At 48.4% G+C, this 23,134-nt stretch overlaps 1 protein-coding gene across 1 annotated transcript; it reads left to right on the top strand.

The window, feature by feature from the left end:
- The first annotated feature begins 835 nt into the window (after window positions 1–835).
- TSPAN33 (tetraspanin 33) lies at window positions 836–20,712 on the top strand. The gene is made up of 8 exons (XM_027539043.1): window positions 836–1,235; window positions 14,528–14,585; window positions 15,255–15,382; window positions 15,697–15,771; window positions 17,184–17,279; window positions 18,809–18,937; window positions 19,338–19,499; window positions 19,687–20,712. The coding sequence occupies exons 1-8, from the start codon at window positions 1,134–1,136 to the stop codon at window positions 19,786–19,788; spliced, it is 852 nt and encodes a 283-aa protein (XP_027394844.1). The 5' UTR covers window positions 836–1,133; the 3' UTR covers window positions 19,789–20,712.
- Window positions 20,713–23,134: the final 2,422 nt, after the last annotated feature.

Raw genomic sequence — 23,134 nt, 5'->3', positions numbered from 1 at the left:
AACTGAACTGAACTGAAAGGCTCCATTCTTATGACCTAAGCACCTCCCAAAGTCTCCATTTCCTAACGCTATAATCATAGGGGTTAGGATTTCAGCATATGAATTTGGGGATAAAATCGATTCAAATGTTCAGTCGACAGCATTCACGTGTGCGTTAGGTAGCCAGCCCAGTGTCTGTCACCTGTGCTGCACTGGTATGTGTCAGATCAGTGTGTTAAAAAACGATGTCTGCTCGAGGATCTAGACTTAAATAGTGAGATGGGAATTGAAAGAGTAATGAATTAGGATGGCAGGATTGTTGGTGATGTTTCCAAATTTCCACTATTGGATTATAGTGTTTTTTGAAATAAGCATTTAAAATATATAGTTATTAAACAGGATAGCAGCTCCTCTTAAACAATCTTAATTGTCATGTGTAGGTTAGTTTTGTCTCTCTGATTTTATTGTCATCAGCCCCCTACCCCGGGGTAGGGGGTGGATTTCTTCTACTCTCTTGTATTCCCACGGCTTTCAACGCATTGCTTAACATATGGTGTATGTACTTGTTGATTTTAATGTATGTGTGTTTGCATATATGCACAGCAACTGGGTAGAGGACGTGGGTGTGTGATGGCAGTGTGCATTCCTTCTTATCTTTTTTTCCCTTGAGTAGCTGAAGCCTGGATGCTTTCCAACTCGAGGGAGGAGGCGGAACGGCTGACCCTTTAACAAGTTGTCCCTCACTGAACAGGTGTCTCCCCCGCCTCTTGGAAAAGAGGGATGGTTGGATACTTAGTGACATCAGAGATCGACCAATGAGAAGTCAGGCTTCGGCAGACGAGCCAATGGGCGGTCGAGGGCGGGCCCGGTTTCCTGGGAGCCCGGCGCGCCAGGCTGGTCCTCCGGCCGCAGCGGAGTCTCCGCCGCTCACGCTGCCAGCGGCAGCTCCCGCGACTCCCGGCGGCTCCAGTGGCGGCGCCGTTCCCTTGCCCGCGCTTCTCCCGGACGCACGGCGCGGGCACCTCCCGCCGCGGCGCAGTTCCCCCGCCGCTTAGGCTCCGGCGGCGGTGCAGCTCATGCCTCCCGGCGCGGAGCGCGCAGGTGGGCCGGCCGCCGTGTGGAGATAGGCCCCCGGGGGCAGCGGCAACTGGACCATGGCCCGGAGACCCGGGGCGCCGGCCGCCTATGGGGAGGACTTCTCCTTCGTCAGCCCGCTGGTGAAATACCTGCTCTTCTTCTTCAACATGCTCTTCTGGGTGAGTCTTGGGGTTATAGGGGCACCTGGGCTGCAGGGCACTCCCTGGAGGGTTGAGTGGGCTGCCAGCGCTGAGGAGGGGTCGTTCCCGGATGCCCGGTTCAAGGCGAACGTGGTGAGCGGCACTGTCTAGTTTTCTGGAAAAATCGCACTTTGGGGTAATTTATCCTGGGCAGGGACACCCCAGTGGCGCCTTGACTGCAGAGGGTGTTGGGGTGGAGGGAATGCAAGAGATTCGGTAAAGCTTTATGGGTATTCTCTCGGCTTCGGATGAGGGTCTGTGTCAGGCTAAAAAGGTGGGTTTGAGCGGGAGGAGCGGGTTTTCCTGTTGGCCCAAGCAGACCCTTAATACATTCACGATTGGGGGATTTTTCAGGCCTGAGGGCTGGGAGGCCCTGCTGGCAAAGAAAAAAAGAGGAAGCGGGAACCCAGACCTTTCCTCTCCCTTCCCTCAGAGAGAATGGGTTCAGGGGCTTTCGTCTCTTCCTTTTGCAGGCCTCTGCCGCCCTCCCTCTTCCCCTTCCCTCCAAAGGCTGAGAAAGGACAGGAATGGCCTCCAGGTGTGGGTGTTTTTCCCAGAACTCTCCCAAACTTTGCCCACCTTTCTCAGGACCAGGCTCCATCCTCTGGAGTTGGATATTATTTCGCTTCTTTAAATAGACCCCATGTTGGACTGGGGGAAGTCCAGGGGTCCTTTCAGAATCTTCTGATTGGAGCTGAAAAAGTAGAAAATGTCGGTCTGGGGCTGCCTCGATTCCCACCCCCAGTCTGCCTTCAATTGTTGACTTGAGTAACCTGGGCAATATGTTCACCTCTGTGGGCCTCAGTCTCCTCCTCCATAAAAATCAAACCCAGCATGATCAAGGATGCTGGAAATTCTCTGCTGGAGCTGAGAATGCAGCTGGGCCAGATCATGAAATGCTAGCTCAGTCCTGTTTCATGTCTCGAGAGTCCCTGAGCCTCTCTGGGTTTGAGAATATGGGGAGATCCATCTCCACCCCCGTCACATTCCCCAGTTTCTCTTCCAGCACCAACGACACCAGAGCTGCTGCTGCTCTAGGAGTCCATTACACTTGCCCACCTCTGCTTGAGACCTAAAGTTCAGACTTGCAGGAGGGAGGAGTCTACATTTCCTAGGAGAAGGAGCAGACTAGGCAGCTAAGCTAGTTGCTGGAAAGGTTTCACGGGGGCCATGGTGTGAACAGACACAAAGTACATAAGTGCCAGCCTGTTGGGAAAAATGAGAGAAATCCCAGAGGGTGGTGATGACAGCTCACTCTCAGCCATTGTACTGGGAAAAATGAAGTTTGAACTCCTAACAAATTCTCAGTTCGGCAACTGGAAAAAAAAAAACTAGAAGACGTCTTGTCTAGAACTCTGCATTTTATATATAAGAAAGCCAAACCATAGAGATGGTCTTTTATCCTATGTCAAAAAGGGGGTTAGTGGGCTTGACCTGGTGATTTCTCTACTGAACCACAGGGGAAGTCCTTGGTTGCCGCTGTCACTGGGGTGTTAGCAGTATTGGTAGTTAACTAGTCAACGCCAGTTTCAGCTGGTGGCCAGGGAAGAAAATCTCACCACCACTCTGTCAGGCTGGGGGATGTCCTAAGGGGAAGCCCCACACCGAAGGGCAAATTCCAGAGAACCCTCTTACATGCCCACTGAGTATGCCAGGCCAATGACACGCCATCTTTAGAGCCAGCACTAGCATCCCAGGGAACTCAGGTCCTTGTTCTAACTTCCTCTGTCAATCATGACTTTGCGTGAAACTCCGTTGAAGCCTTCGGCGCTTCACCCTTATCTGTGCACCCTAGCAACAACAGCTGGGTGCATCTGTTACACTTGCCTTCATGGTCATTTTCCTGGACTTCCCCCACTCTATCCTTTTTACCAGATAAGTGACTTTGGGAGGTCACAGCAAGGGAGAGAGTTTGGCTCCATAGACCCGTTTTTCTTGGTTCCAATGCTTCATTCAAGGTCAGAGGACCTGGCTAACCAAGCTGGAACCATCCCAAATTAGAGAAGCGCCCCTTCTTGGCCCTACTTGAGACTTATAAAAAGTCAGAGGCACTAGAAATAGCACACCGAAGGACAAGAGGCCCAATTTCTTTCTGGCACCAACTTACTGTGTGACCCCAAGCCAATATATGTGTGTCTCTGTCCTTAAGCTTTCTCCTCTAAAGGAGAAATTTTTTTCTGCCTCTGTGAACTATTTAAAGAGGAATGTCACTCTGGGGACTGTTTTCTTTCTTCAAGACCTGGGGCTAGCTCTAAGGATGCATCTTTCTTGTGTCCTGGGACCCTTGGGACATCGACCTTCGCAGGGGACAGTTTTTTTTTGGCATTACTGAATGCCACTTCTCCCCCAGGTCTGGACTCATAGAGTTAATCCCACATATGGTCAACTGGAGATGAAGAGCTGTTTCCCCAGATCAGGGGTCATTTTTCTTCCCATCCCCCTTTAGGGACTGATTATGGTGATTTCTTTTTTTAGGTTTCTCCACCATCTTAATCGGAGAAGGCAATGGCACCCCACTCCAGTACTCTTGCCTGACAAATCCCATGGACCGAGGAGCCTGGTGGGCTGCAGTTCATGGGGTTGCTAAGAGTCGGACATGACTGAGTGACTTCCCTTTCGCTTTTCACTTTCATGCATTGGAGAAGGAAATGGCAACCCACTCCAGTGTTCTTGCCTGGAGAATCCCAGGGACGGGGGAGCTTGATGGGTCCCACAGAGTCGGACACGACTGAAGTGACTTAGCAGCAACCATCTTAATCAAATTCCCCTTTTGTACTCAGGAGGCACCCATGGTTGGGATTGTCAGCCAACTCCTATTCCAGGCAGAGAGTGTTCTGGCCAGGCGCCGGGGAGGTGTGGATGGATGGTGTTTGCATCTGTGCCTGGGTCACATTGGGAAGGCATCGCCTGGACTCATATGCAGTGGTGATAGTGGTGACCGTGGTGGCAGTGGTTATCCGTGCTACTTCTCTAGGAGCCCTGACCCTTGGGGCATTTGGAGTCTGACTCAGAAGGCTCCTGGCTCCTATGGGACCAGGACCTGTTCCTTCTGTTCATGCTTCAAATCTCAATTCCTCTTTTGCCTAGGAGTTCTGGTTTTCTTCCCAGAATTGTGCAACTGGGTTACTGATTGTTAGGATTCCATGGCTTGGAGAATTGCCCCAGGATCACAGAAGTTATACTTTAGTCTTTCCATTAAGAAGTAGCTGACTTTCCTTACCTCCTTGTATTAGACAGCTCTGTGCAGAGGGAATGAGGGCTTTTCTAGTGGCTCATTTGGTAAAGAATCCGCCTGCGGTGCAGGAGACTGCTTGCAATATAGGAGACCCGGGTTTGATCTCTGGGTCAGGAAGATCCCCTGGAGAAGGAAATGGCAACCCACTCCAGTATTCTTACCTGGAGAATCCCATGGACAGAGGAGCCTGGTGGGCTACAGTCCATAGGGTCACAAAGAGTTGGACATGACTGAACACAACCTTCTGTCTGTCTGTGCAAAGGGAAGACAGTGGGCTGATACACCACGCTTTGTCAGCTTGGGCATACGTTGGCAGGAGCATTTTCAGTGCTGCCCACAGCAACCATCTCCCTCCTTGCTGATCCTTTTCCCACCCAGGGCAGCAGTTGGCGTAACTTCTGAGTCAGGCAAAGCCTAGAAGCTCAGCTCTCCTGCCCCTGTGTCTCAGCTGAGCCTTCCTTAGAGGTGATGCCTCAGGACTCCCCCCCCCCCCCCCCGGTACCTTGGGCACGTTTTGACCGTCAGATCTTTTTTTTTTTAACCTGTGCCCCAATTATGCATTTCTTTATGTCTTCCCCTCTAGGCTCCTGAGGGTAGAGACTGGCTTATTTACTTCTGGATTCCCAGCGCCCAAGCTGTGTTTGGCAGAGAGTGGGTACTTACTTATTGAATGTTTATTGAGTGGTGAATGAGGGATCAGAGCCTATGGGGTGGAATCAGGATGCCCTTCCTCCCTTCTTATGGACACTAGTCTGTCAGGATGCAGCACAACCTTAAGTCCTCAAGCATCCTTAATTCTTAATTGGGGTTGCATCCTGTATTCTCTTCTGCAGTGGGCCTGGCACCCTTCCCTCAAGCTGGGTCAGAAAAAATGGCAGCCATGCCCTCCATCATCTCCCTCGGGGCCATGCCTGATGACTGCCCACAGCACACATGGGCCCATCCAGGTCTTCCCTGGGCTGATTCAGGGTTCTGATGAGGTAGCTCCTTCAAGAAATTCACTTTCCCGCCTACTTCCACTGTATTGGAGTCCCCAGGGGATTCAGAATGCTCCCCTAAACCACCTTCAGCACTATCTGTTGTAGTCTGGCTCAGAAGCCACAAGGAAATGATCAGGCATTGAGCCTGGCAAAAGCCCCTCCTGAGTGCCCAGGTCCCTTCCTGCCCACGCCACCCACACCTTTACCACCATGCAAGCGTGGGCACACACACACACACACACACACACACACAACTACCTACACATGTTAGGAGATAGAGCCCATTTCCTCCCCCATTTTTTCCCTCCTTTCCCTATAGACTAGGCAGGCTGCAATAAATGAATTATCACATTATTTTTTATAAAACAACACCACCACCACCAAGAATGAAGACAGAACCACACTCTTTGTTGTCAGGTCACACACATGCCTTCTTAACTCCCTAAATAGCTCTGTTTGCCTTGTACCAAGTAGAAAATCATAGACTTCAAGCAGCTTTTAAAAAGGATAAAAGAGAAGCATCTCTTAGAGTTTCGATAGCAAGCTATGTGTCAGGCTGGCGACTCCAGGCTGTGAGTCTGAGTGTTTATACCACTATGAGCCCTTGTGAACTTCCCTTCCTCATTTATAACCTTGGAGAACCAAAACCAGCCATGGCCTAAAAGGAGCTAAAGGGTTGGCCCAGACGTTGGAGAGGAAAGAGCTCTGTGGACTCCACTCCAGCCGAGGAAAGAGCCCTAGGGACTCCACTCCAGCTGGACAATTCCATCCTACCCAGCGGGAGAGAGCCAACAGTCAGTCCCACATGGAGAGTTGCCACCTTAGAAATCCCAGAACAGTGGTGCCAGGATGCCTGCTAAAGGACTGGTGTGTGCAGATCCCAGGTAGTGAGAGAGGGGGCCCTGCTTTAGGGCTTGCAAGCTATGATTTTTTTGACTTCATCCAGAAATAAGGACAGAAAGGACTGAGAAGTGGGAGGTGCAGACCCCTCCCTCCCAACATCCTTCTGGCAGTGGGTGGAGGGGACAGTGGTTTGAGCCCCACGCAGGGAATCACTCTACTCCCAGCTGTCTCCCACTGCCACCATCAAGAAAAGAGGGGGAAAGATTCATTCCAAAGAAAAGGTGAGACAGATCCACCCAGTTCATGCAGACTAGGCTTTTTATTTTAATTTTTTAAATTTTTTTCAAGATTTTATGTGGGCCATTTTTTACTAATAAAAGTCTTTATTGAATTTGTAACATTATAATATCTGTTACGTTTTGGTTTTTTGGCCATGAGACATGTGGGATCTTAGCTCCCTGACCAGGGATTGGACCCACGCTCCTTGCATTGGAAGGCAAAGTCTTAACCATTGGACCACCAGGGAAGTCCCTAGATTGGACTTTAGAACGTGGAAGGTGGACAGGCCAGGCTTCCTCTCAGGGGCTGGTGGGCCCTAGTGGTGATGCCCCATTGGCCCCTTTCAGGCATGGCTCCAGGACTTCCCTCTGGGTCCTGCAGGGCCCTCCTGATGCTATTTTACTTCCCCGGCCTGAGCCCCGCCATTTGGAGATGACCAGCTGCTCACCCAAGACAACTGCAGGCAGCTCCTTCCCACCTCACACAAGGCCCTGAAGTGAACGCACACACCCTGGAGCTGCTGTGAGGCAAAGCGGGAGGCAGCCATGTGACCAAGGTCATGAGGCTCTGGAGCCATATGGACATACCTTCCAGTCCCACTTTAGCCATTCACTATCTGAGTAAATTCTCCCAACATCAATTCTATAAACTGGAGATCCTACCACCCTCTTGGGCTTGTGGTCATAGTGTGTATACAACGCTTAGTCCAGTGCCTGGCCCTTTAGCCCTCGAAGAAAGGTAGCTATTACCATCGTTGCTAGAATTGGCTCGTCAAGGTCACCTATTGGGGGAGGACTTGGAGAGCTAGGATGAGTGCTCCTCCTGACAAGTGACAGGTGTGTGGGGACTCAGCCTAGGCCAGGGCCAACCTTGAACCTGACTTCCTTCAGCCTCAGATGCCCCTGCCCACATTCCTGCTGTTAGCCAGAAGGTGATGATGATTAATGGTGTCGCTATATTTTAAAGTTTACAGAGATGTTTCCTATATATCATAGGAACAGAGATTCCACTGTTGTCCGAGGACCTTCCCCAGGTCCACTTCTCAGAGCTTTTCACATTGCATTGGTTTTAATCCAGTGGAAACAGACTCAAGAGCTAATCTGCCTGTAATTATGGACATGCGAGCCAGTAGATCTCTTGTCCAGTACCTTACCTGGGGGCCCTTCCCACTTGGTGCTGATGGCTGTGAATTAGTGTGCCAGGGGCTGGAATAAGGCTTTTCCTTACAAACATCAGTTCATGACTGTCTTTTCCTGATTTACAGGGGGAAAAAAAGGTCAAATAATGGAGTGACTTTTCTCTGTTTTCTGTTATCTCCCATCTTCTCTCCAAGACCACAGCTGCTTATCTGCTGTCAAGGGCACAGGGAAGAGGACACGTTAGCAGCAAGCCTTCTGGAAAACTAGGAAACTATTTAGAGTATTGCCATACTATTTTATGAGACGCTGAGACATGTGGCTAACAATCAAATCATCTGTTAGTAAAATTGTTCCTTATTTCTAGGGTAGAAATTAGTATGTCGTTTCCTCTCGTGACATACTGAAAAGGACACATTATCTATGTTAATACTCCTGTCAAAAATACATCATCTGGATCAGATTGGGAAGAAGCAATCCAACATCCAAACTGAGGGATGTTAAGCCAAACCACTGGCCTGGACTTATGGGGAAAAAAAAAAAAAAGTCAGTATCAAAAGGAAAAATATCAGAACATGCATTGGCAATGATGTGGAAAAATTGGAATCCCGTACATTGCTGGTGGGAATGTGAAATGGTGCAGCTACTGTGGAAAAAGCTTGGTAGCACCTCAAAAAATTAAATATAGAATTACCCTACGACCTGGCAATTCCACTCCAGGGTCTATACCCAAGAGAACAGCAAACAGGATGTACTCAAACAAAAACCTGTACATGGATATTCATGGCAACACTATTCACAGTAGCCCAAAGGTGGAAACAACCCACATGTCCATCAGCAGATGAATGGAGAAACCAATTGGGTTCTATCCATACAGTGGGATATTACTAGGCCTTAAAAGGTAATGAAGTCCTGATACATGCTACAACACTGATGAACCTTGGAAAGGTTAGAAGATTGACACCAAGAGCCACATATTATATGATTCCATTTATAGAAAATGTGCAGAATAGGCAAAACCATAGAGACAGCAGGTCTGTGGTTGCCAAGGGTTGGAGGAGTGGAGGGAGTTGGGAGTGACCATTTAATGGGTACAAGAATTGTATTTGGGGTGAAGAAACTGTCCTGGAGCCTGATAATGGTGGTGGTTGCCCAGCAATATGAATGTACTTATGGCCACTGAACTGCACCCTTTAAAATGGTTAATTTCGTGGTGTATGTACTTTACCACAATTTTTTTAAAGTCAGTGTTTTAAGAAACCAAATACAAAGAAAAGAAAAAAAGCTGTGAAACTGTTCCAAGCTAAAGGAGACTTGATGCGTGGATCACTAACTACATGATCGTTGACTGGAAGCTGAATCAGGAAAAAAGGGGGGGAAAGCAGTTATAAAGGACATTATTGGGATAATTGGGCAAAGTTAAATATGAATATAAAGTAGATTGCATTCGGTATACCAAGAGAGCACTGCAGCTTCTCAGTGTCCTGTCCCCTGAACATTTTTAAGTTCTACTGCCATTTTTTGGTGTAAGGAGAAAACACCCTGATAAAGGTTGTAAAACCATAGGCAAGTGAATCCCAGTTTAAGAAAATATGATATTACAAACTGTGGATTTACACGACTAACAAATTGAGGGTGACTGTTTTTAAAAAATAGATTTCATTTTCTAGAACAGTGTTAGTTTTACAGGAACTTTGAGAAGATGGTACAGAGAGTTCCCATATACCCCACATCCAGTGTCTCTTGTTTATTAACATCTTACATGAGTATGATGCTGCTTCCCAGGTGGCACAGTGGTAAAGAATCTGCCTGCCAACACAGGAGACTCAAGAGACACAGGTTCGATCCCTGGGTCAGGAAGATCTCCCGGAGTAGGAAATGACAACCCATTCCAATGTTCTTGCCTAGAAAATTCCATGGACAGAGGAACCTGGTCAGCTACAGTCCATGGGGTTGGTCTCAAAGAGTCAGACACAATTGAGCACGCTCAGGAAAAATCTGGAATGAACTTTTCAGCCAACCCAAAACATTTATTACATTAACTTCCATGCTTTATTCAGCTTCCCTTAGTTTTTACTTAATGCCCTTTTTGTGTTCTAGGATCCCATCCAGGATACCAAATTTCATTTAGTTGTTATGTCTCCTTAGGTTTTTGTTGGCTGTGGCAGTGTCTCAGAATTTCCTTGTTTTTGAAGCCTTTGACAGTTTGGAAGAGTACTGATCATCTTGTCCCTCCACTGGAACTTGCCTGATGTTTTCTTATAATTATACTGGGGTTATGGGTTTGGGGAAGGAAGACCACGGAAGGGAAGTGCCATTTCACATAATCTCATATATCAATGACCTGTGCTGATGTTGACGTCGATCACCTGGCTGAGGGAGCCAGGCCTCTCCACTGTAAAGTTAGTCTTTCCCCCACCCTTTTGCAGTCTGTTCTCTTCGGAAAGAAGTTACTGTGTGCAGCCCACACTTGGAAGTGGGGAACTGTGTCCCACCTCCCTGACACTGCAGTGAGTGATAGTCGCTCAGTCATATCCGACTCTGTGTGGCCCCGTGGACTGCAGCCCGCCAGGCTCCTCTGTCCATGGGATTTCCCAGGCAAGGATACTGGAGTGGGTTGCCATGACCTTCTCCAGACGCTGCAGTACCTCCGTAAAATATTTGGAATTCTGTGTGAGAGATTTGTCTTTTCTCTCCCATTTATTAAGTCATTTATATCAGTATAGACTCATGGATATTTATTTTATATTTGGGGTAACAATTCCATACTCTTTTGATATCTCTTTGGCATGGCCACACCAATGTGGGGTTTTGTTTTTTTTATTTTTGAGCCTTTCCTTACCTTCTGGCACCACAAGATGCTCCAGACTTACCTATTTCCTGCCCCAGTCCTAGGATCAGCCATTTCTCCAAGGAGCCCAGAGGATGGCTATTTTCATTATAAGGTAGTTACTCACCTTACATAAGGATAAAGGTACTGGTGCGGGCAAATTATTTTATATAATTTGATGGACAACTCTTCAGGAACATGCCTTTGGCTGGACTCAGCTATTTTAAAAACTGTGTCTAGCGTTTGAAAGTTTCCAGTGAGGCTTCATTCTAGCCAGAATATGAAAAGCTATTCTAGGAAGAGAAGTGTCTTTATCTCCATTCTCATCATGAAAGGAGGTCACTGGTGATATTGTGGGATGTCACAAGGATTCTGCAGCAAAGACTGATGTGGTGTAGACGGTTCCCAACTGAGATCAGAAATGAGGTTTAGTCCAGATGATGCCACTGCACCCGTGTACACTTCGTCAAATATCACTTTGCTCTTTTGGCCTCATCTATTAAAAAGTGAGTGGTCGGGCTCATTCCTAAGTTTCTATTCAGCTCTCAAATGCTAAGCTAATAACAGCAGTACTCACTTTGGAATGGCAGCAGCTCTGAGGAATTCAGGGTGGGAGATGTGGTCAGGAATAGAAGTGTGAAAGAGCAAGCTGTGACTCCAGGATAAAGGGGCAGATCAATGACAGAAATGCAGAATTTCAGAGGTAGCTAGTGAGCTTCCAAGTAAGCAGGATCATTAATGATATTAAATATTCATGATCATATTAATGTCTTAACTTTCTTTTTCACATAACCAGCACCTGCTGCTCTAGATCCCTGGTGAGTGTGCTTGAGGCTGGTGGGTCTTGAACTTGGCTGCATGTTGGAATCACTTGGAATGCATTCAGGAACACTGTGACCTGGGTTCCAATGCCAGAGATTCTGACATACTTGGTTTGGGGTGTAGCATAGGCATCAGGAATTTTGAAGTTCTCCTCTACGCCGCCCCCCGCCCCCAGTCTAATGGCAGCCAACATCAAAAAGCACCGCCTTAGGCTATAGACGCTCTTGCCCCCTCCCACATAACAGATACGTCTCCTTAAGGGCAGGGACCACATCTTGCTCATCTTTGCAGTCTTCAGAGTATCTCCTACATAACAGCTGATGAATTGGATTTGGAGAGTGTATTTGTTTCCTGTTACTGTTGTTAACCAATTGCCACAAACTGAATGGTTTAATATAACACAAATTAGTTTTCTTATAGTTCTGGAGATCAGAAGTCCAAAACAGGTCTCATTGAGCTGAAATCAAGACGTCAGCAAGCATGATTCCCTCTGGAGGCTTTAAGGAAGAATCTAGTTCCTTGCCTTCTCCAGCTTTTAGAGGCTGTTCATGGTCCTCGGTTTACAGCACACACTTCAGGCCCTGCTTCCGTTCTCATACACATCTCTTCCTCTACTCTGACCCTCTTGCCTCCTTCTTATAAGGTCCCTTGTGATTATATTGGGCCAACTGGGATAATCTCCCCATCATAAGGTCCTTACGCAAATCACATTTGCACAGCCCCACCAGCCATGTAAGGTAACGTTTTCACGGGTTCTGGGAATTAAGACAGGATATCTCTGGGGGGGACACTGTTCTGCCTACCGCAGATAGAGACAGAACAGCTGCTGTAATTACAGCCCACCCATGGAAGGAACTTACCCTGGGACACATGGCATCTCTTTACTTTCCCTTTCTTGTTTTAGCTGTGTGGGGATTTAATCAGAGACTGTCTCTGTGAAAAGTTATAAACCCCAGTGAAAATTTAACGTGAAAAAACAGCGAGGAGCCTGTTTAAATAAAGAGCAGATACGTATTTTTAAATGACTCAGTAAAGTGATGTTCAGAACCAGAATTGGCTGTGGCGAGTTTTAAAGGGCAGACAGGGATGCCTGATCGCTCTGGCAAAGGGCTTATGTCTCTGGGCCAGCGGGATGACTGGGATCTCTGTTGTGGGTTTTCCTCACCTCCCACCCACTGCCCCTTGCTCCCTGAGCCTGGCTGTGCTGTGGGACAAGAAGCCAGCTGGCACCTCCAGCCCCTCTCACAACTCTCTGCAAGCAGCTCCCTCGCTCCTGGACACAGAGTGTGAGGGCCAGCACATAACGCATGGGGCCCCGAGGCAGAGGTGATGTCAAATGACTGGGGACCAAGGAGAAGGGTCCTAAAAGACATGGTTTTAGACAAGGTTTTCCCATTTCCTGCTGAATGCACTAGCTGGTAGAGTTCGCTAAAGAAAATCTCTCTCTCCTGAGGACTAGTCTGACCTGTTGTCCTGCTATAGGGGCTCAATTCCCTTCTCCCACCAAAGCCCCAAGATGTTTCTTCCCAACTGCTCTCTGTCTTGCAGGACAGCGGAGTCCAGCCAGCCCTGTCCTTCCCCACTGAACTGGTCAAGTTCCTGCTGAGAACTCCCTCCAGCCAGAGCGTGGCCCCAGCTATTGCCATGGTGACAGCCAGCTGCTGCTTAGCACCAGCCTGGGAACTGGGCACAAAGGAAGGGTGTGCACATGGGGTCACCCTGCACTCCTGGAGGCCTGCGGCAAGGGCACAGAGAAGGCCCCTGTAGGGAGCCCTGCTGGTCTTTGATGAGTTTGTTTTCTCAGAGAGAAGCCAGGAAGTTTGAAAGGTCTAAACTTCTCTGTTTCCGCACCCTGAAATCAGACTTTTATAAAGTTTCCTTTGTAAGGTAGTTCTGCTATTTTACACCAACGCGTTCATGTGCAAGCATTTTTTCATTCTGGTTGCACTTTCATTCTTACATTTGACACCACATCGACCTCCAAGAGGGTTAGAGATCTGGGAGCATCTACTCAGGCCTGCGTCAGCTTGAAGACCTTCCCTTTGAAGTAGCTGGATTCAAATTCAGAACTTCACAGTTTCTATGTGACCCTGAGCAAGTTAACCATTAGTAATGTTTTGTTGTTAGTTGCTGTCGTGTCTGACTCTTTTGTGACCCCATGGACTGCAGCCCACCAGGCTCCTCTGTCCATGGAATTTCTTAGGCAAGAATACTGGAGTGGGTTGCCATTTCCTTCTCCAAGGGATCTTTCCCAGCACAAGGATCAAACCCTCACATCTCCTGCTTGGCAGGCAGATTCTTCACCACTGAGCCACCTGGGAAGCCCCAATTAGTAATGATAGATAATATTTATTACTAGGCATTTTGTTAAATGCTTTTCATGCATTCTTTTATTTCATCTTCACAGTAATCTTATTAGGTATAGTTGTTTTAAATCCCCATCTTCAGGGACTTCCCTGATGGTCCAGTGGTTAAGAATCCACCTGCCAGTGTAGAGGACATGGGTTTGATCCCTGGTCCAGGAATATTCCACATGCTTCGGGGCAACTAAGCCTATGTGCCACAACTACTTAGCCCTCACTCTAGAGCCTGAGAGCCGCAACTACTGAGCCTGTGCGCCTAGAGCCTGTGCTGTGCAACAGAAAAGCCACTGCAGTGAGAAGCCCGAGCACCACAACAAAGAGTAGCCTCCGCTCACTGCAGCTAGAGAAAAGCCCACACAGCAACAAAGACCCAACACAGCCAAAAAGAACAATGACAACAAAAAACAAATTCCCAGATACAGAAACTGAAGTTCAGAGAGTTGTCCAGCGTGGGCTCAGATTCACCACTCTGAAGCCCATGTTCCTAACTGCTGTTCTGTATTAACCTTGCATTGCCTTAACTTCCTCATCTGTAAGATGGGAAGAATAGCTGCCTCACCAGATAACTGTGTTGTGAGAATTAAATGTGATCATCCTGATACAGGCTTTTCATGGAGGTAATGCTGTGCTGGATTCTATCAACAGTATCACTGGGGAGGAAAAAGATGCTCATTTCTGGTCCAGGAAGAGTCATCATCCTCCTGTTCTCCAAGGTTACTCATGGCTCTCAGGGCTCCCCGGTTTCCAAAACCTCAGAGTGTGGCTCCTTCCCTGTCTCCACAGGTGATTTCCATGGTGATGGTGGCTGTGGGCGTCTACGCTCGGCTGATGAAGCACGAAGGTGAGCTACAGTTCCTGTCCATCCCCCCATGACTCTTGCCTGCCCCTTTCTCCTCTGCCTCTTTCAGTCCTGGCCCTTCAGCCCTCCTCCTCACAGAAGCTATGGAGCTATAGGGGGCAGCCACCCTCTAGCCAAATCCTGGCGGCTTACTCCGCTGGCCACCCAGGCCAGTCCTCCTGGATTTCGCCGAGCTCCCGTGAATCTTCTGAGATCTGCCTGCATTTTAGGCTTAGGGCATATCTAGGGAAGAAGGTAGGCTTCTGAGTGCAAAGACTAACGAGAGGCTTCAGCCCTCCCTTCACTATGTTCCAGAGAAACTCAACCTCCATTCCTATTCCTCTACACGAAGTCTCCAGGAAACAGAATATGCAAAAGCCAGCAAGCCTAATGCCATTCTAATTCTTTTCTGGGGCGAAAGTGGTTCCTCCTCTCTCAAGCCTGGGAATAAAGGCTCTTACTTTGTTAGTTCCTCAAATTAAAGGCCACAGACTGTTCTGGGCCCTTGGTGTTCTCCCCGTGGGAGGGCAGTACTGCTGCCTGTAACCTTTACCTAGCCACACTGGAGAGTCCCCCACCAGGGGAGGAGGATAGTTCTGGGGGCACCCCACCCCACCCCTGGCACCCTGCTCAGTGGGCACCAGCTCAGACTGAGAGCCCCCTCCCCCCCAGAGGCGGCACTGGCCTGCCTGGCTGTGGACCCGGCCATCCTGCTGATCGTGGTGGGCATCCTCATGTTCCTGCTCACCTTCTGCGGCTGCATCGGATCTCTCCGCGAGAACATCTGCCTCCTGCAGACGGTGAGTGGTCAGGGGCGACCCCCTGGGAAGGCCCAGGCCCCTCTTCCCTGTGCTTCTTCCTGAAACCTTTCAGTTTGTTTTGTCCCTTGCTGCCCCCTGGTCTGTGCTGGCCACTCCTCCCTGTGGAGCTCAGCCCAGGTAACCCAGCAAGGGCGAGCACCCCCAGGACAGCGTCCCAGAGGCAGCTGGCCCACACTGTGGGGTGGGGGGTGTCTGGGAGAAGTGGCCTGTGGCCCCCAGGCGTCCCTGTGGCCCTGGGAAACCCCTGCCCAGCGCGGTAACAGACTGCCTCCTCTTGCCATGCTCCCCCACAGTTCTCTCTCTGTCTCACCGTCGTGTTCCTGCTACAGCTGGCAGCTGGCGTCCTGGGCTTCGTCTTCTCAGACAAGGTAACTCGGAGTCACAGGCCTACTCAGATGTGAACCAGAGGAAGGAAGGGAAGGTTCCTGCCTGTGCTCAGCCTGACTAATTAACTACAGTGGTCCTTCCCCTGAGGAGCATTAGCCTTTGAAAGATTGTCCTTAGGGATGAATGAATGCCCTTTAAAGTCACCATATTTAAAGAGGATTTCAAGATTGTAAGGTGTTTTCCTCTGACAGTCTGAGAGGCCAACAGGGAAATAAATTCTATGAACCCAAAGTTAAAATAGTCTGCAAACTTTAATGGCAAATGATTGAGTAAAATTCAGTTATCAAGTGGGTCACGGACAACATGAAGAGCCTTTTATTTCTTTAAAAAATTATTGGGATAAACAAAAGTAAGAAATGGGGGAAGTAAACAGGACTTTGAACAGCTCTCACCATATCTGGAAGTGGTCTGCCATTCAGTGGCAGCCCTTTTAATTAAAAACTAGAATTTCTTTCCAAAAGGGCAGATGATTGCCAGGGGCAAGTATAGGACTATGGATAAGAAATTTTGAGAAAAGTAATGAAGCAGGAAGGAAGAGAGCATGCTTAAACTATGAAATTGAGAGCCACTGAGTCGATTCAGAGTGTCCTAGTAAAATCCTAAAAATGATACAGAGAAAAGATCTGTACTCAAAAACGTTGGAGAAGACTTTTGAGGGTCCCTTGGACTTCAAGGCGATCCAACCAGTCCATCCTAAAGGAGATCAGTCCTGGGTGTTCATTGGAAGGAATGATGTTGAAGCTGAAACTCCAATACTTTGGCCACCTGATGTGAAGAGCTGACTCATTTGAAAAGACCCTGATGCTGGGAAAGATTGAGGGCAGGAGGAGAAGGGGACAACAAAGGATAAGATGGTTGGATGGCATCACCGACTTAATGGACATGAGTTTGGGTAAACTCCAGGAGCTGGTGATGGACAGGGAGGACTGGTGTGCTGTGGTCCATGAGATCGCAAAGAGTTGGACACGACTGAGCGACTGAACTGAACTGAAAGAGATGCAATTCTCTTATGTCCACTAGAGGTCAGTGTCTTAGCTCAGTAAGTCCTTTCTACTAAAAAACAATCCACCCCCTCAACACACAAACAGTTTCACTGCTTTACATCAGTCAAGTATTTTGTGTAATAGTACTCAGAAATAGATAAATATTGGCTTATCTTGGAATGCGGCTCTGAGACATGGCCACAGCAGATCAGCATTTTTCTTGCCTACAGGTACCAGGGAGCCCAGGGATGCATGGGCTTCGGAACTGGCCCTCTTCCCTGCTAGGACTTGGTTCTGACTTCAAGGTTGACTTAAAGAAAGAAAGATGAGCACCGTCTATTGCTGTTTCTGCAGGGGAGCAGGTTAGGGGCTAGTCCTGTGTTCTGATTCCCTCCTCATGTTCCTGGCAGGTGCGGGGCAAAGTGAGTGAGATTATCAATAATGCCATCGTGCACTACCGAGATGACTTGGACCTTCAGAACCTCATAGATTTTGGCCAGAAGGAGGTACGGGTTGAGGAGGAGGGTCGTCATCTAGTGGTCTGGGAAGCTATGGGTAAATGTTAATGCTATCCCAAGAGACAACTCACCCTCAAGGTCTGTGGGCTTTTTCATTACCTGATAGGTAATGGATTCTGGGAAAGGGTTTGGCAAAAAAGCCACATATAGCTTTAAAAGTTATTTTACTGGCACAGAACAGTATATATAGTAATTTACCAATTGTGTAAAAGAGGAAAGAATGTGTATTCATATTTACAAAAGGAATATGGAAGGATATAAAAGAAACCATTATAAGTGGTTACTCATGGGGGAACTGGCAGATTTTTTTAATATCACCAATTAGAAAGTTACCTTTTTAAAATTGTGGAAAAATATACATAATATCAAATTTACCATTTTAAGTGTACAGATGTGTAGCACTAAGTACATTCACACTGTTGTATAGCCATCATCACTATCCATCTCCAAAATTTTCTTCCCAAACTGAAACTCCATACACATTAAACACTAACTCTCCATTTCCCCACTCCTCCTAAAAACCACCATTCTATTTTCTGTCTCTGTGAAATTCTGTCTCAATGAATACTGTTTGTCTTTTTGTGACTGGCTTGTTTCGCTTAGCATGTCTTCAGCATTCATCTATGTTGTGGGTTGTGCCAAAATTTCCTTTATAAGGCTGAGTAATATTCCATCATATGTATATATCACATTTTGTTAATCCATTTGTCTTTTGGTGCACACTTTGGGTCACTTCTGTATTTTGGCTCTTGTGAATAATGCTGCTGTGAGTCAGAAATTATATTTGAAACAGAGGTGCTTTTGAGACCAGTGCTGAGTTCCCCTTCACTTGGTGTAACACCCTTAACTTGGATCCTGTTTGCTTTCATGGTGTAATTATGGGCCAACAACATTGAAAAGTCCCCTCCTGTGCTTTCTCTACATTAAGACAAATGTTTGTAGCACTGATCCTTTAATTATTTCAGCCAGTATTTTGGGAACATATCCTTTTGCCAGGCTCTATGCTTCCCTGGTGACTCAGTAGTAAAGAATCCGCCTGCCAATGCAGGAGACATGGGTTCAATTCCTGGGTCGGGAAGATCCCCTGAAGAAGGAAATGGCAACCCACTCTGGTATTCTTGCCTGGAAAATCCCATGGATGGATGAGCCTGGCGGGCTGCAGTCCATGGGGTCACAAAGAGTCGGACACAACTTAGCAACTAAACAGCAAATGCTATGCAAGAGTGCAAAACCAGAAACTGCCCTCAAGGAGCTTATAGTTGAGTGTGTAAAACAAAATATATACACAAGAAGTTATTAAAAAAAACATATAAAGTAATAGAAATTAAGAAGAGATAACTTCTTCAGGTGAAGGTCACTGAAAAGCTTGAGTTCAAAGTTTCAAGGCTGTGTTTACACACAACTTGAACTTACAAGTAGAAGCTTGCCATAGACTTCTGGTTGCTTTGAGAGTTCCCTGTGTCACCTCAGTGTAAGGGGTGGGGGATTTTTAACCCCTGTGATGGGCTCTGTTGCAGTTCAGCTGCTGTGGAGGGATTTCCTACAAGGACTGGTCCCTGAACATGTATTTCAACTGTTCAGAAGACAACCCCAGCCGTGAGCGCTGTTCAGTGCCTTACTCCTGTTGCTTGCCTACCCCCAACCAGGTGAGCACACCTCCCGCCTCATTTCCTCCCACAGTGATCTGAGTTACTTTCTGATTAGAGCAGCTGCCATCGGGAATCTCCATCCCCTAGGTCAGCCAGTCAGTTCTGCAGAAGAGCGGTCAGATGTTTTTCTTCACTCCAGTCTGATGGCTTTGTCAGTCTTTCACTTCTATAGCCCACTTGGCGGCCCAGAAGACCCAGGTCTCTAAAGCAAGGAAAACTGAACTCAGACCGCCAGAGGAAGGGAAGTCTGCATTTAGCAACTTCCAACATAGCATCCTCCACATATATTCTCTAACAATTTAGGAGTTTAGGAAGGGTGGGAGGCCCATCAGCTAGGGCCCCAGAGAAAAAGTTTTAGGAATGGGAGTCCCACTTGGCTTTTGAACTCTCTCCCCAGGCAGTGATCAACACCATGTGTGGCCAAGGTATGCAGGCCCTTGACTACCTGGAAGCTAGTAAAGTCATCTACACCAACGGCTGTATTGACAGATTGGTCAATTGGATACATAGCAACCTCTTCGTACTTGGTGGTGTGGCACTGGGCCTGGCCATCCCCCAGGTAACTTACCCTGTAAAACTGCGGTTCCACAATTCTGTAAAGACTCCTTTAGTTTGGGGGAGGGCACCTGGGACTCAGGCAGTAACACTGCTGAAGGGCAGGTGCTGACTGCACTGGGAAGACTGAGTCAGAGAAAACAAGGCCATCACTCATGGCTGAGGTCCCAATTCCTTCTTACCTTTTCCAGCTGGTGGGAATCCTGCTGTCCATGATCCTCGTGAGTCAGATCAAAGATCAGATCAAACTACAGCTCTACAATCAGCAGCACCGGGCGGACCCATGGTATTGAAGATCCATCCTGCACCTCCTCTGTAGGGCAGCAGGCGAGCCTCATCAACCGATGGCAGTGGTTACAGCTGCCGGCACCCAGCGGAGATTGGATTCCAGCCCTGCAAGCCACAGCCCAGCAGGAGGAAGCAAACTCCAGGCAGCAGAAGGCAGGGTGCATAGGTGGCTCTAGTCTGAGAAGGATGTGCCTCCTCTCCTCATCCCAGCTCTCAGCATTGTTATTTTGTATTCTCTCTAACCTCAATCATTTGGGTTTTTGTTTTGTCTGAGACAGATGCTTGAGCAACAGCAGTTACACAGAGTTGTGGGGGCACTGGGCTTTTCACCAAGCCATGACAACTGACGGCCCTACTAGGGCTGCTACTGAGCTTGACCAACATACTCAGATTCTTACTGTTGCCAGCAAGCCCTGCCTGGAGTCCAGTTGGCATGATACCAGCTCCAGAAGGGACTGGGGCGGAGCAGGCAGTGAGCCTGGGGGTCGACTGGGGACAGCAGTCTGTATTGGGTAGGAGTGGAAGGCGATGTGTTTACTAACTGCCTGTCCTGCCACCCTCCCAGGTAGTCAGAGTGAGCTACATCCTGCCCCTCCCTCATTTCCATGGAAACGTGGCAGCAAGGGCAAGGGGTACAACAGCAACCAAATTCATCTCTTCTCCTTTCCCTTAAAAAATGTTTGGAACCATAGTCTATATTCTGCAGCCAGCAGAGGTGGGACTGAGCCATAGGCGCCCTTGAATCCCACCCTGTATGGCCCTCCCTGCCCAGTAAGTGGATTTTCTTTTTAAACATTGGCAGTGTGCAGAGAAAGAGAAGTTAACACCCGCCCACCACCGCCATTCCTCTGCAGCAGAGCCCAGTGTAAGCAGGGATCTTGATGGGGCTGGGGGAGCCAGAAATGGCAATAAAAGTTTGTTGACCTGGACTAGGCTGGACTCTGTGAATTTTCCATTCTGGCAACTAGAAGTTGGGGGGGGTGCGGTAGAAGGACCCAGCCGTAGCGGGGGTGGGGTGCGGGGGGAGAAGAGGGAGGCCTCCCTCCAGGAGGGGACGCGACAGTCTCCTAAACGCTACTGTACTTCGCCCGTCCCATCACCCACCCCGCCTCCCTCCAGCAGATGCGTTACTTCCCTTCCACAACTTCGTCCTCTCCAGTTTAAATTAGATGGAGAGATTCCCAATTCGGATATGGGAACAGCGTAATTTTATCCCCAAACACGACGTTAATTTTTTTTTTCCGAACGAAAATAAATTAATTTGCTACCCAAAACTTTCCAGATGGGTTAGGTCGATAAATCCCAGTCCAGCCCTCTCGCTGGGAAGGGAGGGGCGGGAGAATGAGGAGCAAGAAGGCCATCTCTTCACTACCAGTCTAGACCCTCTAGCCCTCTCTTCCATCTTTATCTGAAGGAGCTGGGTACCGCGGCCCATCCAGCTTTAGGGAAAACCCAGGAAAAAAAAAAAATCTTCCATCCGGGCGTGGGGTTTCCTCGCGCGGAGAGGAGCTTGTGAGCCAGGCGGGCAGGGAGGCCGGGCTGGAGCGTCGCGGGGCGGGGTCGGGGCGGGGCCGCGCGGCGCCGTGGGTGGTCCCCGCCCCCGCGGCGGCTAGGCGGGCGCCTCCGCCCCCCCGGCCTGGAGGAAAGTGTAGGGCTGCGCGGGAGGGCTTGGGGGTGGGGCTGCGTGACCCCACTACCCGGTGAGTGTCCCCCAAGTCTCCTCGCCACGCTCTGCGGTCGGGGGGCTTACGCTAGGGCCTTGGCCTGGCTGGGAAAGATGGGAGAAGCCGTCCCGCGCTGGGCAGCATCGCGAGCTGTCTCCCCGCCCCCAGTTTCCCCTAAGCCAGCCTTCTGCTCCTGGGAGGGCGCCTTTCCAGCCGCCGCCTGGGGCCCCAGCCAGTGTTTAGCTCCAGCTAGTAACAGAACGGAAAGAAAAAATAAAATCTTTCTTTTTTTTTTTTTTTTTAAGTAAGAGCCTTTTATTCTGGGAGAGAAGAGTAAAAGCACGCTGTGATAGAGCCAGAGCGAGGCATTTTTTTGCTCTTTAACTTGATGATGCGGACCCAGAAGTCCGCGTTAGGAGCTGGGGTGACGCACCTTCCTGGTTCACAGACTTTGAGGAGCTACCTGGTTGGAGGCCGTTTGTAGCCTCTTGGAGGAAAACACCAGGAACGCTGGTCTGCAGAACCAGGATTCAAATCCAGATTTCTTGAACCCGAACTACTTAAGTCTTTACTGTCTCTCATTATCTAGCCTTCAGGCTTGTACAAAAGGAGTAGGGAATTTCCGACCAAGTACCAGGGCTTATAACACCCTGAGCATTAAATGTGCAGGAGCTTATAGTGCAATTCAGTATTTCTACCTAGATACCTGTCTCAGTGTCTTTTTAGCTTTCTCTCTCTTTGGTCTGATGCTGGGAGAGAAAATGCCTCAGTTTTTTAAAGGTTTCTCATCATTATTTCACATTTCAATTTAATTTGCTCCGTGAATTTCTATCAGTTTAATAACCCTAGTCTCAAGCATGTGGGGTTAACACGACTGTCTAATTGTTGTTCAGTGGCTAAATCTTGTCCAACTCTTTGCCACCCCCAGGGACTGCAGCACACCAGGCTCCTCCGTCCTCCACTGTCTCCAAGAGTTTGCTCACATTCATGTCCATTGAGTCAGTGATGCTGTTTAACTCATCCTCTGCCTCTCCCTCCTCCTTTGGCCTTCAATCTTTCCCAGCATCAGAGCCTTTCCAATGAGTCACATCAGGTGGCAGAAGTATTGGAGCTTCAGCATCAGTCCTTTCAATATTCAAGGTTGATTTCCTTTAGAATTGACTGGTTTGATCTTCTTGCAGTCCAAGGGACTCTCAAGATTCTTTCTAGCACCACAATTCAAAAGCATCAATTCTTCGGCTCTCAGCCTTTCTTATGGTCCAGCTCTCACATCTCACATTACTGCTGGAAAAACCATAGGTTTCACTATATGGACCTTTGTTGGCAAAGTGATATCTGTGCTTTTGTAACATGCTGTCTGGTTTGTTATAGTTTGAATAGCTAGCAAAGCTAGGCTTCAAAGGTGAGTGAATGGAAGAAGATTGTTGGAGCGATGGAAATCCGGCTGGATGGGCAGAAGTGGAGAGAAAGACCCATCCAAATTATCCAGATCATCTCTCATCTTAAGATTCTTAATTTAACCATATCTATGCTGCTGCTGCTAAGTCGCATCAGTCATGTCCGACTCTGTGCGACCCCATAGATGGCAGCCCACCAGGCTCCCCCTTCCCTGGGATTCTCCAGGCAAGAACACTGGAGTGGGTTGCCATTTCCTTCTCCAATGCGTGAAAGTGAAAAGTGAAAGTGA

Source organism: Bos indicus x Bos taurus, chromosome 4, assembly GCF_003369695.1.
Source record: "Bos indicus x Bos taurus breed Angus x Brahman F1 hybrid chromosome 4, Bos_hybrid_MaternalHap_v2.0, whole genome shotgun sequence".
Lineage (NCBI taxonomy): Eukaryota > Metazoa > Chordata > Mammalia > Artiodactyla > Bovidae > Bos > Bos indicus x Bos taurus.
This window is presented reverse-complemented; position numbering and strand designations above follow the sequence as displayed.